This window comes from Siniperca chuatsi, linkage group LG11 (assembly GCF_020085105.1).
Source record: "Siniperca chuatsi isolate FFG_IHB_CAS linkage group LG11, ASM2008510v1, whole genome shotgun sequence".
NCBI classification, from domain to species: domain Eukaryota; kingdom Metazoa; phylum Chordata; class Actinopteri; order Centrarchiformes; family Sinipercidae; genus Siniperca; species Siniperca chuatsi.
The window spans coordinates 11,213,774-11,230,873 of NC_058052.1; the positions used below are offsets into that span (position 1 = coordinate 11,213,774).

The window sequence follows — 17,100 nt, forward strand, 5'->3', positions numbered from 1 at the left end:
AAGTGAAGAGCCCTGAATCATCCACTGCCTTGCTCCTAATGCAAGCAGGACTCACTCATCCTCTGCACTGCAGCACAGTAAAGCTCAGCTGGTGGTCACCTCCTCTGACACAGGCTGCCAGCCTCCTTTGCAAGGATCAGAGCGGAAGGAGAAGGTGTTTTTGGGGGGGAAGCAGGTGGATGTGGAGGGTGGCTGGAGAGCAGGAGCAGGCAGGGGGGGCAGGGGGGGCAGAGCTAGCTGAGGATGGGAGCCAACGAGTCCATGGAGCAAGGACAGACCCCCTGTCCCTCTCAAGAACACATGTGAGTTTGAGTTAACCTGCATCCCTGCTCAGTGTTCTGTCTGGAAATGTTCAGAGGTGTGATCAAGTCAATAGAAAAGCAGAAGCAAAGCATGAAAATCTCTTTATTTTAAAGCTGAAGGTCTGGAGAGCAGCTCCAACTGCTTCTGCTTTGCTGTTATATGTAGGTTTTTATTTATTCATTGCTTTAAATTGGCCTCCCATGCAACATAACTGTTCATTGAGGATGATTTATTGTGCAGAATGCAATCACCTGTGAGTAATATTATGGGTATGCTTGCCATTTTCGTTGTTATTTACTGTTGTCGGATGAAGCCTGACAAGCATCTCTGTGAGACATTGTATTTTGTTACCTTCCTCAGTTTTTGATGCATTTTTGCTTTCCCTTATTCTATCTTTCCATGCAGACTGCCATAAAACCTTTTCAGACTGTAAAATCCAATGTGACCAACTGAGCACATCATATTTGTTGTTGTTTGCTTTTGTGATGTAAATAAGGATGAGAGAATTGGCGCATGTGCGCAGGCACATGTGCGTCAGCGTGCCTCGACTACAGTACAGTATGTATGGATGAAACACAATATTGCTTCAGGGGAGCCAGTGGGAACTAGAATTAGGCAATGAGTGCAGTAGGTGCCACTGGGAGGCTGGTGGGGTGATGTTTTGTTCTGTGTGAAGGAGGACGCGACTGCCGCGCTGGGAGCAGGAGCTGGTGACGGTGTTGAAATAGAACATGCTGTGTGGGGGTGGAGGAAGATAACTCAGGAATATCAGTGGATGAGAGAAAGAGAGAGTTAGAGTTCGAGTTAGAGAGGGAGAGAGACGGAGCAAGAGTGCTCCACTTTGCTGTGTTTTATTTATATCTAAGACACACTACTGCACAGGTGAACAAGGATCCGGGGAGAAACAGAGGAGAGGGATAAGGGAAATGGAGTGTATGCATGTGTGTGTATGCGCTGTCTGTAATGTAGAAATTAATGATTTATAGCATAATATAGTCATTTTTCATCTCAGAGCTCTACTAAATTCAGACCTCAGAGGACTGAATACTTTTATAAAAATATCAGCAGCAAAGTACCAGCACTAATAGCAGGACGGTCCAGTTAGTAGCTGTTTTCCTAAAGGTGTGCTGAACACCATCCCAACCATTACTAATAAGGATTTTACTCAATTCACTACACTGTCCCTCTTTCCTGCAGTAATCTGAATGAACCTGGCATCTGATCTCATCATCAAAATGGAGAGATATTTTAACCCCCTCCTTGCCGGTGCTCTGACTCACAGAGCTGGTTTGTTTTTGTTTGAATGTACCATCTGCTTGCAGTCACAGTCTCAGATTAGACTAGATGAGGTATTACACATAGAGATTATCTTAGTCTGACACTCTTTTTTTCTCAGTGACTTCTTTGTTTTGAGACTGAGTGGATTTCTTGGACAAAGGGATACCAGGCTTCAGAGGGGAGGTTTTTGCTGATTGAAGTTGACATCAGTCTGGATAGAGATGAGAGACAGAAACTGCAAGACATCTGCTCTTTGAGAAAAAACACTTTTCTCTCAGGTTCTGTTTATATGACCTGCAGAAGGTACAGAGTGATTCTCCATAAGATTTCATATCCTGAAGTTGAAGAATCATTTGCAGAAGACAGAGCCGCTTTGTGCTCATTTCCCATTACAAAGCCTCTATAAGTTGCTCCCTGCTCACCACATCATGTCTATGTGGAAACTGGAGAGGCTCTTGTAAAATGAAAATAGGTTGTTGTGGTGTTTCACAGGGTGTACAGTGCCTATGACGTAATGCTTTATATCCAGACACTCATTCATCAGGGGGATAAAAGCACAGGAGCTCCCTCTGTTGGTCTCATTTCTACCTTATAGGAGAGACTATAGGCTGTACACAGTGTAATGAGGGACAGACACATAGTATAACTCCATATTTTATTATTATATGACTTTACTCTCTTTCTTCTTTTCACAATACAGAACAAAACAGACATTTAACCATTAATATCATACAGTCAAAGTACACACTGTAAAATATTTACTTCTCAGTGCCATGTCCACAATGTTTATGTGTCTGTTCAGGTACATTTTCTGATAAAATCTAATTTAATTCATACATTTGATTCATTAATCATTATTTTTTCACTGACATTTGGTAATGCAAAGCATGTGACAGATTTATAGTGCACTAAACTGCTACCTAGCCCACTTTATGCTGACAATGCCCAACTAAGTTGCTGTTCTTTCCCTTTTTTTCCAACAGACAGGTTGTAGATTCTTTCATTTTAAGATTTCTAACAGCAGATCACAAATCAACCTGATATTGAAAGCTCCAAAATGGCTGAGAGGGAAGGGATTGCTAAATGAGCAAGAGATAACAAAGGGATGATGAATTGTAGAGATGAAGTGGGACATGTGGGAAAGCAAGGGAATTAAAGGAGGAGTAGAATAGAAAGAGATAGATGACAGTCTTGTCCAGACAGAAAAGTTTTAGAGGTGTTTGTCAGCCCAGAGACGATAGAGGGAGTATGCGGCAGCAAATCCATTGAGGCTAATCACACAGCTGCTTGGAGACTAGCAGCCAGCAAGCAGCCTGCCTCCATTCATCCCTCTCTTCGTCTTCTTTTTCCATCGGCTTTCATCTAATCACAATTGCCTCCTAATCACTCTTTAATGGTGACATCAATTTTTTGGGGGGTAAGAATGTGTATATATAGACAGACAGGTGGTGTTGGGTTTACATGTTGGTGTAGCCCAGTAACCCCCTGTTCCCCAGGGCTGTTGATGGCTCTACCTCCAGCACTGTGAAACCTTTTTAGACAGGCTGAGTTGGACTTGGCTGGAAGCAGAGACACGTCTGGCTGTCTGAAATGCAGCGTCTCCCTGCCTGCCTCACACTGCAGTTTCTGTCTCCAGGCAGTCATCTCAGCCTGTGAGAGGCTGCTATTAACTGCTGCTTTCTTTGTTTCTATTCGCCCCCATACCCTGACTGCTCACCCACACGCTGCTTTTCCTCTTTCTACAGTATGTTTTGTTTGCAACTAGGTAACATAAGAGCTGCTGAAGATACGATTGCATTAACACAGAAGAAATTCCCAGATTGATTTTTATTCACGTTATTAATTTGTTTAATTGCAGCACTCCATTAAGTGTATGAATTCATGCCTATTAGACTATTAGATTATTTGAATAATGGTGATCAATATTAACCATTCTGGTAGGAATAGAAGTGTAGAATAAACAAAAAACAATGGTGTTTTTCTTTTCACATGAACAGAATGGTGCTGATGCGGCAGCTGCTTGCCTCATGAATCTGCAATGTGTCTTCTATATAATATAAAACACTTCACTGGACCTTGTTGATTAGGCAAGCCTCAGTTGTTTGTGTGTGTTGGACTGTGTGAATCTGTTTTTTTTTTCTTCCTCTGTAGTGGAACATATGGCGGGAACAACCTCCAGTTGCCATAGCAACATAGTGTTTGCAGTCGCATGAAAAATGTCCTCTGCAAGGACATAAATGGAGCACTGAAATGAACCCTAATTACCTTATTGTTTCACTGTTTTCAGTTTTATTTCCATCCATTCTCAAAGAAACAGCTTTTACGTAAAAATTTTAATGCTACACATCAAAACAAAATCTCCAGAGAGCTAATTCTCTTATAGTTCTTCATAGATTAATTTATTGGTGTTGGTTGTTGGTGTGGTGCATGCTTCATTGGTCTTTGTATATTACACTCTGTAAGTGGGTCCTGTTCTTGGAGCTCACTGCCATCTGACCATCTGACACTGTGATCCCAGTGACTGATCCAGATGGATCTCCAGGCAGACCAGTCTTATCCTGCTGGGACACACTGGGCCCTCACAGAGATTACAGCTCTGGCTCCCTTCTTGGCCATGTACTGTCTCGTTTTGCATCACACCACCCTGAAAGTAATGGAGGTGTTTTAAAGGCTTTTGATCTGAGGAAGTATCAAACTTAGTATATTAAAACAGGTAACACTTCATTTTATACCCTGTTGGAGTTTTAACATGTTGTGTAATGCTTTGTAATGTGTAGCCTGATGAATTGTTTAGATTTGTCAGTGGAGCACACTGCAGTGTAAGTAGAATAATGTTACTCCTGCCATAATGTTGGCTTAGAAGAACCTCCATCTATGCTGTGATGTCACTACAGGGATACTGGTCATATTGACTATGATAGCAAAATACATTTCAGCCTCCTCTATAAACACTTATGTCTCAGCTCTGAATTTTTGTTGCATCGGCCATATCGATGGCTAGATAGTGTTTCAGGCTCCCCATGTCTTTCATGCTACAGGCTTTTATTTGATCCATGTGTGCGCTTCTTTGACAAAAGACCCCCATGGGATGCTGAATGGCTTTAGCAATGCCTTGGAGGTGTCATTTAACTGTGGGGGTCCTCATCTCTTCTCCTGTCTATGCTCGTGTATTGTGTATTTGCGTGTATTTGTGTTAAAGAGGTATAGGGGTCCACAATAATGGCACGGCTTGCTCCAGGCATAGCATATTTCATTACTGTTTTATATTGTTCATTGTAAAAGACTCATTTCATTATACTGTCCAAGCATATGTTGGAGGAACCATCTCCTGCACCTGCACACAATAATATCTTTCATATCAGGTATCAGTAGTTATGTTTCTTTAGTTTCAGTGTGTCTGTGAAAAGGACCTGGGTTTGTACAGCAAAATCAGGGTGTATCTTTGCATCGATCAAAAAGTGTGTCAATTCTCTTAATTCATTCCGGCAGAAAAGGACCTTATGGTAGAGATAAAGGGACAGGAAATATACATCAGATGCAGTGGTGGTATAAGTAATGAGCAAGCTTTATCAGAACAGGTTCAGCTGGTGGCCAGTAGACTGCCTTTTCTTCTGTGTGGATACAGCAAAGTGGTTCAGGAGCAAGAGAGAGAGGTGGAGGGAGGGTGGAAAGTAGAGAGAGGAAGGCTGAGATAGAGGGAGAGAGAGAGAGTGCCAGAACATACAGTATGCAGGCGGTGGGCTTCTGCAGCCAGTCTCATTTAGATTGGGAGGCATCAATTCCTACTGGGGAGGAGTGGAGACGGACTGATATGGCTACAGATGACAAAAAAGAGCAACGTTAAATGACTGTGCTTGTAGAATCGAAACAAAGAGAGCTGGATATTAGACTTTAGAGAAAAAGAAGCAGAAGACAGAGGAAAGGTTGAATCTGGCGATCTTAGTCATAATCTGAGGAAGAGGCATCGGGCGTCTACCTGTGTGTCAGGCAGTAGCATCGTGGTGCGGCGAGGTGTAGCCTGCCGGCAGCCATGGCAGTGAGTGCGTGGCAGGCTCTGTCTCCACTGCAGTGGGCTCGCTGGGGATGGGACACACTGCTGGGAGGGGCAGGAGACGGGGACAGCCCGGGCTCGGATCCTGCTCTGGGGCTCCTCCGGCGTCTCTCCTGGGGCTCACGTCATGACAGCATGATCAGTGCTAACAGGGAGCCGGTCAGACAGAGGTGAGACAGGACGGGAGGCTGGGGCCACATACCGTCAGATAATACATTGATCAACGGAGCATGGAGCTTGGTAGTCAGTTTGTCTGGCATGTACGTGTGTGTATGGTGCTGAGAAAGACCAATCAATATTGCTTTTGCTTAGGATGTGATAACATTGTGATTTGTATTTACAGCCTATTGTCATGCAGAAACTCGCCATTTCTCTGTTTTTGGCTCAGTGAACCCCCCCAGTCCCTCCCTTTCTATTTCATAACTGTGATATATTTGGTATCTTAAGGTGGTCTTGAGTGTGTATGGGTGTTGCATGTGTGTGTTGAGGTGGGGTAATTCTGTGTCTCAGATGTGTCATTATCTGTCACCTCAGTGCAGATTCAGCGTTTTCATTTGTAGCCATAAAAGTCTTCAAGAAATGAAAACAGAAACACATACTAGCCAACACGCTAGCCTAGGGCTTTTTTTTTAATACATACACTCAGGAAATAGCACTTGCTGCTCTTCCTACCTGAAACACAGAGTAAAATACCGCCCTTAGTGAATCTGTATGATAAAATATTTACACCATATATTGCCTTTGAGAATGATTTTCGGACTACTTACTTTGGAATGTCCTTCCTGATGTGATGTGTATGATGGAGAGAAGTTTAGCTCACCCACACGAAACATCAGCGTCAATGATCCTGATACAGTCGCTAGAGTCATTACAGTTAAAGTGATTTAACTGCACTGATTCACAGCAGCCTTGACTGAATGTGTCCTTATGTTTTGTTATAGGAGCTCAGATTCTGATGGAGCGTTTGAGACCCCTGAATCCACAACTCCAGTGAAGGCTGTTTCTCCTACTGAGCCCCAAACCCAGCAACTAACGTCCTCTGACAAAGGTACAGTAAGATAATCCCATGATGTGGGCTTAGCTCTTATACAGCATGATGCTCTGTTACAGTATTGTAAAAAAGCAGGTGAAAGAAAGTCTTGTTGCACCATCTAGTGGAATAAAGCAGTATTTTTCTCCTGGCTTTGTTTGCTAGGACAAGCATCTCCACTGCACAAAGCTGAGGCTTTTGGGATGTCTAGGAAAGGCTGACCAATCAGTTCAGTCTGTCTCTCTCATGTGGTTATTTTTCATGGCTTTCTGTCCAGCTGATTCTGAGATTCTTACTGAATTATTTATAGCACATTCATTTCTATAATTGGATGTGTCAGAAACCAGCTTTTATGTCCATGCAGGCTTCCTTCTTCACACACTAAATAATCCCAATTTCATTTCATTTTGATTTAGCCCTTTTAGCAGCTGAATAAAACCTCTTTACGTTATGTCTCTCCATCTTTTGCAGTAGCAGCCACCTCAGTCAATGATCCTGCCTCTGACTTGAGTTCAACGGATGCACTTTGCCATTCCCCGTCCATTGTTTTTGATGAGAACAAGCCCATTGCAGCCAGTGGCACCTACAACATCGAGGTTTTAGCTACAGATTCATCAAGTCACACTCTGACCCGTTCACTCAGCCTCCAGGGAGGAGAGCTAGACAGTGCTGGTCTGCTGGATGGATCAACAGTGGGAGGCTTCCGTCCACATTCTGAATCCTTCAGCGTGGGGACTGAGAGTGCCCCAGGGACACTCCACAGGCCCAAGAAAGTCCGTCCTGGGTCTGTGAAGAAGAAGCCTCTTCTCAGACAGAACTCCAACCCAGAGAGTCCAAGACCAGCCTCATCCAACAGCACCCCAGAGATCAAGAAGCGGGCAAAGCCTCAAGCTGCCAGCCCTCTTCAGGCTCAGGAGGAAGCTGAAGGAGGGGCTGCAACTCCGAGCCCTGGAGGAACCCTACGAAGGACCAGGAAGAGCCGTGTGGAGACTCCTCCTCCTCTGCTGGAGGAGACCAATCATACCAGCCAAGAAGAGAGCCTTGTCATCCCGGCCTTACCCTTGTGCCAGGAGGAGACCCCTCTCCCTGGTAGTCCAACAAGCAAAGACGAATCCCCCATCCCCCCTAGTACCTCCTACAAATGGGATCCAGATAATTTTGAGAACATCGACCCTTTCAAGACTGGAGGTAGTAAAATTGCCAATTCCCCTGTTCTGGGCCGTAAAGGTCCTGTGTGTGCCCCCATTGCCACCCCTCCAGAGAGTCCCTCTGTCTCTGCTGTGGAGCCGTGCCCTCCACCTCCTGTTGAAGAGCCATTCTCCAACCCTGAAGAGCAACCCATCATCCCCAAACGTCAGTCAGTAAGGCTGGAGTTTGACTACTCTGAGGAGAGCAGTGAGGCGTCACACCAGGCCTCTCCCCCACCCAAGAAAGTGGGCAAGAAGCCCGGTGGCAAGATGCCTCTTAGGAAACCAAAGCTGGGGCTGAAGAAGGCCCCTCCAGCACAGACGGAGCAGCTGGACAACAATCCTCCAGCAACCCACAATGGCAACGAGGAGGAAATCCCAGTTCATAAAGCATCTTATAACTTTGAACCTGACAAGTGGGAGGATCCGAACTTCAATCCATTTACTTCTAAGAAAGGTATCGCCAACTCCCCCAAACTATCCAGGCCATCTTATAGCTTTGACCCCAGTAACTTTGATGACTCAGTAGACCCTTTTAAATCCTCCAATAAGATGGCCAACTCCCCTCCTAAGGCCTCTGCTTCCTTTGAACTGTCATCCAATGACTTTGAAAATGAAAATGACAATGACAACATCGGGGAACTGGAGGACCAAAATCAGAACAAACCTGCCAAGAAGAAGAAAACTCCTATCAAATCGTAAGTTCACAGTATATTATTACAGAACCATACATTTATGGGAGAGTCCACACTCACTTACAGAACTTGGTATTCATGTGTAGGAATGTTTTTGTCTCTGTTGGTGAGGTTTTTTAGGTTAGTCTGTGTTTGTACGTCCTCTTGTCTATTATGCCAGTGTCCTCTGTCTGTCTCTCTGTCACCTGTGTCTGTGTATTCCCATATGTCACAGGAAGTCCAGGGGTGTGTCTTCTCTATGTTGTCTGTTGTAAGTACAGGGACAACACAAACATCCACTCTTTTTGACCCTTAATTCCACGTGACCCCTTTTAAAGTAGCATGTTGCCCTGTTGTCCCTCTTCCTATTAACTGACACATCACAATCCCTTGAACTCAAACAATTCCATTTTAACTTTTATAATACTGCCCATTTTAACTAGAGCACACCTGTTTTCAGTTTTGTTTTAAATTCTGTATTATGTACGTTGCAATCCCATCTATGCAATTATCAACTGAAAACATCAGAGTACATATAGCCATTTTGGTATATTATTTCAATAATTGCTGAAATATGTGTAAAATGTACAAAGAGCATTTAAACATATTTTTAAAGAGTTACTACAAACAGGCTGGAAATTCCACATGTGGAGCCATCTAGTGCAATACAGCATGATGCAAAAAAGTGCACAGCTGGATGTGGTCAGCAGAGTAAAAGGCTTGAAACTTTCTTCCAATAGAGGTCAGTGCAACAGTGCTCAGTGAGGTGCTGTTGAATGACCAACACAAGTTTAACACATGGAGATGTGTTACTGAGTTTGTTGTGTTGCTGCCTTTTAAACAGATTCGAATAGTTTTCAATCAGCACTTTTTCCAAAACAATATATATTGGAACAAATTCAGTTACATGGTAAAATGTTCCATTACCTTTTTCTACTAAAGCTGACAAAATACATTTCTTTGTGACAGATGAGTGTTTACTGACATGCCCCTGCGTCCTGTCTGCCAATGTGTAACAAAGGAGGTGCTTGTGCTCCCTCTTGTGTTCATTGTTGGCAATTGTTGAAAAAGCTAAAACTATATAATAATGATTATACTTTTTATATATATATATATATATATATATATATATATATATATATATATATATATATATATATAGTTTTTTTTATTGTCCCATTTATATTCATTCCTAATTAATGAAGTTAAGAATTGCGACCATGAAACACTGGGCCTAAAAATATGTATTTGTGACAGGGCGCAGATATTTTACAGACTGAAAGAAGCACCATCTATCAGATATGCCTTTTACATTAAACTTAGAAGATAAAATAGGATGATGCATCCTGATAGTTGTTGTAAATTGCTATACAAGGACGTCCAGTTTTTTACAAACCCTCTGAGAATCCATGTTTTATGGGCTCTATAAATTGAAAACTGAGGTAAGAACATTTCACTAACAGTTAATGTACAGTAATAGATAATGTTTGCATCAATGTCCTAACTAACCTACAACATTACCAAATACATTCCTGTCTAGGATCTGTGTTATTTGTCCATTTGGAAACTATTCATAACATAACATTCATTCACCACTACTCTTCACTGTATGGTTACTAACTATAGAGTCAACTGTCTTCACAAACATTTTACTGTTCCGTTCATTGCAGCCACACATAGACTACAGTAAGTAGTTCTGTTACACATATGGTAATGCTGATCTATGCAAATTATGTTGTAATTTTATGCAAAAGCAGATGTACCCAACCAGTTTCACATTTTAGCATTTGTGACTATACAGATGTTTGAGCTATGTAGCAAATACACAACACTTGGTGTTAGACAGTGAATGTTGGATCTAATACTGAAAGTACTGAGTGACTCTGGATCTTGATGATTGATTGTTTTTCTTTTTCTCAGTAATACTTTCAGAGTGAAGAGGTCGCCAAAGAAATCTCCATTGTCTGACCCATCCCAGGTGCGTACCTAATTCTCCATATCTGTACATCTCTCTCACTTTTGTCTGCCTGCATTTCTCCCTCTTCACTCTGACTCTGTCTCTACCACCTCCTTTGTGTTGCAGGATCCTACGCCCATAGATGAACCTCCCTCTCTCCACCCACAGGATGACCACGCCACAGACGAGGAGAAGCTGGCCTCCTCCACCAGTCATAAGTGGGCCGCCCTGCACGACATGGATGCAGATTTGAACTCTGACCAACAAGACTTCCCCCAGCCATGCGACCTTACATCCTTTGTTAATGAGAACAGTCTTCCTCATCAGGCTCCAGGTGAGGCATAGCTGTCTGACTCTCTTGGATCCCTCTTTGTACCGTCAGCCACCTGTGTCCAAATGAATGCTAACAGAGGTCAAAGCATACCACAGACAGGCGGTGCCCAAAGGAAATTCAAAGCTTATGTTTGGATCATGTTCAACCACTTTACTCTTCATTCATCCAGCTAATTTAATTGATTTTTGTTGTGGCAGTGAAATACTGACCCAGTTCTCTACTGAACTCTGACCTTCCCAGAGGCTGTGTGGCTCAAACCATCTGGGTCAGACATGAAATAACAGACAGACAGCCCTGCCTCAGCTTCTGATCCCATCAGTCCAGAGCTCAACACTGGCTGAAATGTCTCCTCATTTCTTCTTCTGCATCTAAAACTTTTGTCTTTCTTTGTCAGTGCAAGACTATGAAATTGAGTACATGGAGAAGATTGGCTCCTCTTCACCTGTAAGTATTTCACGTTATTTGAAGAATTTATCACAATGTTTACTGCTTTCTTTATTTATACTGGTGTGTTTTATATGTGATATGTTATATTGGCCAAAATTAGAATTCAGACTTGGACAGTTTATGCGTTATGCGTCTCTTGTGTGTGTTGCAGCCACTGTCTGTGAAGAAGCCATCTTTGTACCTGAAGTTGGACTCAGTATCTGACAACTTAACCAAGAATATGTGTGCACATGGATTTGAGCCCAGCTCCCCCTGCACAGGGTACAACACACTCTACTACTACTCTACTGCGCTATGTTTTTGTGTGTGTAGTTACTTTGCAGTATTTCATACATTGTATATTCACTGTATAGGAAGCCTTACAGTGCAATTTTTAGTGCTTTACTGGTATATCTAGTTTGCTAATTGTAAACCACAATGATTTGGATTGCATAATGCATGCAGATCAGCTGCTACGGCAACGTTTTTCATTAGCACTCTCAACCATCAACTACAGTACATTACATGCCATGTCCCTCTCTCTCCTTGCGTTGTCTCATTCTGTGCAGGAGTTTTGAGGAGATGGAGGCCCAGATAACAGCGGGTAAGACACCGGTGCTGAGCTCCCGGCCTGGTCCCGAAGGCTCTGCTGGGGACAAGGGCAGGAAGAGAGAAAGCGAGGCACTCAGCCGAACACAGAGCATAGAGAGGGATGAGCAGGTGAGCCAGATTCAAACTCAGTGAGCAGTTATCACATATGTTGTAAAAAAAGAAATTCACTGTCACTTCTGTGTCTTGTCACCGTCATGTAAGGAGAATCCGTTTTGATTTTGTAACATTTACACCATGTCATTGTTTAGTCACAAGGGGGAGAGTGCCACGCTGCACATGCTTTATTGTAGGCCCTCCAACATGAGCACCATCAGTCATAGTGATTCTCATTAAAGCCTTGTCACTGATAACACATAGCCAGTCTGCCACACTAGGTCCCCAGCTTGAACGCAGTGACTCAGCTTCCAATGCTGCCACTCAAACACTCAGCGCTTGCTTTGCCATGCTGACACCTGCCCTCCTCCCTGCCCTCTGCCTAATCCTCCCGGTGCCCCTGTAGCCCCCTAGCCAGGGCCCCATGGAGGTCCCTGCTCCAGCTCTGGCCATGCCCCTGTTAGACAGGCTGTCTGAGTGTGACGACCCCCTGCAGTACCTGGAGCCTGACCTGGCTGAGACCAACCCCACTGCATTCGCCCAAAAACTACAGGTGTGTTGACAGACCACACATGACCCGTGTTGATAAACCTTATAGGCCTAGCTTCTTGTGGCCCATTTGTGGCCCTGACATGTGATTGTGTGTGTTTTTGTACGAACGTTATTCCCATTTTGTCACCATACTACATCCTGTCTGTTCGTTTTCCCATTTTTTCCCTCCTCTTAAGTTTTAGCTTATTGTGTGAAATAGATTGATGGAGTGTGAAATGTAGACAGCCACAAGTCTGTGTGCTCAACTCAAGTTTCTATATGTTTTCCCTATGCTCTCTCATCCTTGGGCCGCAACCCCCCTCCCTTACCCCCGAAAACCCATCAATCCACCCCCAACCCCACCCCACCCACCATGTGTGCGGCCCAGGAGGAGCTGGTGCTTGCTGCCCTGAGGATAGAGGCTCTGCAGGTAGCCAAAAACATCTCTCAGTGCCTCTCCCTCTCTACTGTAACCCCCCAGGTACTGCGTTAAGTCCTGCACCTGCTGTAAGCTAGTGTGTGTGGGTGTGTGTGTGTAGGAAGAAAGATGCATCTTGAATGAGTGATTACGGAAAAGCAGGTGTGTGTAAAATGCACGTGCGCGTGACTGTAGTGTGCGTGCATGAGTGTGTCTCAGCCTGCCTATCCCTCCCCCTAAACACACCATTCTGAGTGTGACTGTGAACTCATGGCCTTATCAACATGGTGGCTGCACCACTACATCCACAGTCCTGTGTCCTCTTCAGTCCCCACATATGAAATCTCTAACATGGCTTAATGCGTCCAGCTCCCACCCCGACTAGCAGCGAGCTCTTCCAGGTTGACTCCTCAGGAACAGAGTGCTGTGCCTTCTTAGTCCCTTGCCTTTATTATGCATGTTGGGCAACATGCATGTTGCCTGTTCATAAGAGGCTTACATGAGCATGAATGTGACTGGGAATGTCTCACACTAGACTTAATAGCAGCAGCTGAGGAGTTATATGGACATAACTCTCCCAGATGTATTTGTTGATGCTTTGCTATCATCACCCCAAATCCCAGTCACATTCTTGTGTTATGATTTGATCCTTTTCCCAAACTAACAGCACTAACAAACAGACACATCAGGTATCAGTTTTCAGTTTGGTTGGAATTTTAGGTAGAACTCTGGATTTTTGCTGGTTGGAGGGCAACAGCACGTGTCTGGATATAAAAGGAAAAGTTAGATTTTTTGCTTTGCTTGATGATATTTTATGGTCAGTGGAAAAACTCTCGTTGGAGTTCGAGCAGGGCAGGCACTTCCCGGTCCTCCTTCCTTCCATGTCTCATGCTGTTGTCCCACACATTTTACAGTCTCGACTCAAGAAACCCAGCACTCGGCGGTGGAATATCAACGGTTCACCCTTACTCAAAGTAAGAGTAATATTATACCCCTGTGATCTGTCCCCGTCTTAATACAACTACAGTGCAGTCCAAGTATTTAATCATAAACACATTTTCATTGTTTTTGGCTCAGTGCACCAGCACACTGGATTTGAAATAACTATGAGGTTAAAGTGCTGACTTTCAGCGATAAAGGTGATTGAAGGCGTTCACATCTACATTGGTTAATTAAGAGTGTAGGAATCACAGCTCTTTAATGCATAGTACTCCCAAATTCTGTACAGGGCATTAATAGGGCAACAATTCCTATGCTGTTTACCCAATTTGGATGTAAATGCCTTCAAATCAAAGCTAAAATTCAGCACTTTACCCTCCTAGCGCTGGAGCACAGAGGCAAAACAATTATCCAAATACCTACAGACTGCACTGTATAAAACTCCTGTAGACCCCAGAAGTCCAGAAGTCTTGAGACCTTTTTTTAAGGTCTCCCTACATTTGCTGCCTACCATAGCTGTGCTTTGTCCCTGTGAGTGAATGTGTCCAAGTTGGGTTTTCTGCAGTTAGTATCTTTATACATCTACTACTGGGTTATTTTTTTGTTTGACGTTGTGTTTGTATTGTGGCTTCAACTTGTGTCTTCTATTTGCCCCCCTTTTTTTGTTCACATTAAGTAGTTTTTCCTCAAGTCTATGTGATTTTTGCCTGCAAGCGACGCTAACATGTTTGCAGTTTACTCGACATGTGATCCAGGATGATCTGGTAAGGGTGCTTTTTGTACAAGGCTGAATTACCAACCAGGCAAAGCAGGCAACTGCCCCAGGGCCCAAGACCCTCAGGGGCCACAAAGGCCCCAGGTTGTTTGTGTGGCAGTTACTTTGTGGTAATTTCATTCATACAAATTTGTTTGGCAACATGCACCACCAAAGCACAATTAAAAATTGAAATGGAAAGGGCCCAAAAGTGGCATTCTGCATTTTTACCCAATCTCGAATCCCTGTCCTAAAGAAGGGCCTTGCATTTCATCAAAGTATAAATACTTACAGCAAATCCCCCTCACACAGCATGCTTATCCAGCCATGTTTTTATATTACATATAAAGCAGCAGCAAGTGTACACCCAGTAAGGATACATTTTTAAACCTCACTGAATTGGGAAGGTAAGCCCAATCAGTACCTGACTAAAAGCAAAAGAGGTCCATGGTTACCTAAACTTGACCAGTCTTTACCCCCAGTGGAATAATGGAATTACTGCCCCAGCCAGACCAAACACTTCACTCTCTTTTCCACATATTAGTGGATCTCAGTCTCCTAGTTCCCTGTGAGCCCCCACCATTTAATCAAATCCTCCCGTAATCCGGCTCTCCCAAGGATGACTAAATCCCTTTCAGAGCAGTTTTAGGGGACCAAAAATGGTACAAAAATGAGGATTGTTTTTGCATTTTGATATGAGCTTTTGTGTGAGGAGTTGTTGTTGGTTGAGTATTGACATAGGTTGCAATGGTCACATGAGCACATGCATATACTGTATATACTTTGGTTTGTAGTGTCTCTCAGTACACCTCAACACTATATCCAATGTCAAACTCTTTCTGATGATAAATCCTGTGAATTTTCTGGTTAACCTCACATCATAGTCTTTGTAATTGTAAAAGAATTGGGCAAATGCTAAAACAGGTTACATTAAACACTATGATTCTAGACATCTATTTCCAATCCTGCCCAGTACCCTATACTCCCTCTCCTGTATACAGTGCAGTCCTTGCTGTATCAACTGCTGCCCTCCTTCCCCTGTGCCTTGCCTGGACCCAATCACATTTAAGCTACTGCGATGAGCAGGTGATCATGACCACTCAGCTGGGGGCAGCATCAGCCAAATCACTTGGCTAATACTGTGGCAATGAATGACTGTTTCATCCAATCATGTGGCGGCTGACCAAGTCTTCAGGAACATCACTAGCCTGGCTCATTTACATATTGATTTTGCTGTGTGGTACATCTTGATATAGTTTATTGCTGCCTTGCGGTTTGGTTTAGGAATCCTGATGAGAATGTGTGTGTGGGCTCGAGGGTAAGGGTGTCCCATCTGGAGTCCGGTTTGTAGCTGGTTATGTTTCCTTTCCTTTCCTTCTCCCTTGGTGCCTGGAAGCAGCACAGAGACGTGTCATCTCCAGTAGAGAGTACTGTGTCCAAGAACTCGCTGTACACCAGGACCACCAACTACATCGAAGGGGAGAGTCCCCACCTGCCCAGAGATCTGGACCACTCGCTGGGAATTGCAAGAGAGGAGGTGCCCCAAAAAGTTTTCTTTTTATTCTACAAGTCATAAATACTGTATATCATTCAATTCAACATCTCACACTTTACTTAACGATTTTGTCACCCTCTTAGATTGTGACAAAGGAGAAAGAAGTGCTGGAGTGGCAGAGGAAGTATGAAAACAGCCGACAGGAAGTAGTGGAGATGAGGTAAGAAGTAGCACCTTGGGTTGTCCCACCCATACACTACAGCATGGAAGACCTCTCTGTGTTTTTGTTAAATTTAACAATTTAACCTGTCAATTTGTTCATCTCGCTTCAACTGTCAACCAAAGCCATGGTTAAGTGCAGAGTGGAGAGCCAGTTAAAAATGTCCTTCTGAATCTTACTATCAGCACAAGTGTTAGTGGTGGAGAATAGAACAATAGATGCAATGTTTTAGAGTTCAAAAGTTAGATATCCATGGGAAAATGTGTTAGGGGCTTTAAATTGCTGTCATTTGGATTATACACCAACAACTGCCTGACAAAAGCACAAAATTGGGATTAAATACACTCATATGTACGTCTACAGAAGCTCAATCTATATCCGACAAATGGCTGCTAATTGGGGTTCAAGGAGATAGAGATATGCAGTGCTAAAACCTTGTTCTCTGTCAGCAGGTGGTGGTTGTTGGTCCAGCTGGCTATAGCTCAGTTAGTGTGGATAAGACAGAGCTTACTTCATTTGACTGATTGGGCTCAGGATAAGGAGGGGCTAAGAGGCTAAGGGGAAGGCATGGCTAATCAATCCTCTTATCTCTGGAAACCTGTTTTTCCTAAAACAAGGCTTCCTATTGGGCCAGCTGGTCCTTGGCTTGGAGTGTGGGGGAACTTCTAGGGCACTTCAAACTCTTCCATTACTCAATAAGCCAATTTTCTAAAGTTATACACTGGATAACAGTGTCTGTGTGTTTGTCGTTTACCCAAATTCTAACAAAATATCTCAAAATAGCTAATTTTTTAGGCA

General features: G+C 43.5%; 1 protein-coding gene across 15 annotated transcripts in view; it reads left to right on the top strand.

Annotated features, from left to right (window-relative positions):
* tacc2 (transforming, acidic coiled-coil containing protein 2) overlaps window positions 1–17,100 on the top strand; it is a 53,041-nt gene that overhangs the window by 32,504 nt on the left and 3,437 nt on the right. For 5 of the 15 annotated variants that reach the window (XM_044213261.1, XM_044213270.1, XM_044213267.1 and 2 more), the window contains 13 exons: window positions 6,574–6,680; window positions 7,134–8,547; window positions 8,759–8,794; window positions 10,444–10,501; window positions 10,607–10,814; window positions 11,209–11,258; window positions 11,413–11,522; window positions 11,810–11,960; window positions 12,352–12,498; window positions 12,865–12,957; window positions 13,809–13,868; window positions 15,987–16,124; window positions 16,226–16,302. In XM_044213261.1, the coding sequence (XP_044069196.1) occupies window positions 6,574–6,680; window positions 7,134–8,547; window positions 8,759–8,794; window positions 10,444–10,501; window positions 10,607–10,814; window positions 11,209–11,258; window positions 11,413–11,522; window positions 11,810–11,960; window positions 12,352–12,498; window positions 12,865–12,957; window positions 13,809–13,868; window positions 15,987–16,124; window positions 16,226–16,302 (2,649 nt within the window). The remainder of the gene's footprint in view (window positions 1–6,573; window positions 6,681–7,133; window positions 8,548–8,758; window positions 8,795–10,443; window positions 10,502–10,606; window positions 10,815–11,208; window positions 11,259–11,412; window positions 11,523–11,809; window positions 11,961–12,351; window positions 12,499–12,864; window positions 12,958–13,808; window positions 13,869–15,986; window positions 16,125–16,225; window positions 16,303–17,100) is intronic. The other 10 variants (XM_044213272.1, XM_044213277.1, XM_044213263.1 and 7 more) reach the window with 9 other exon arrangements.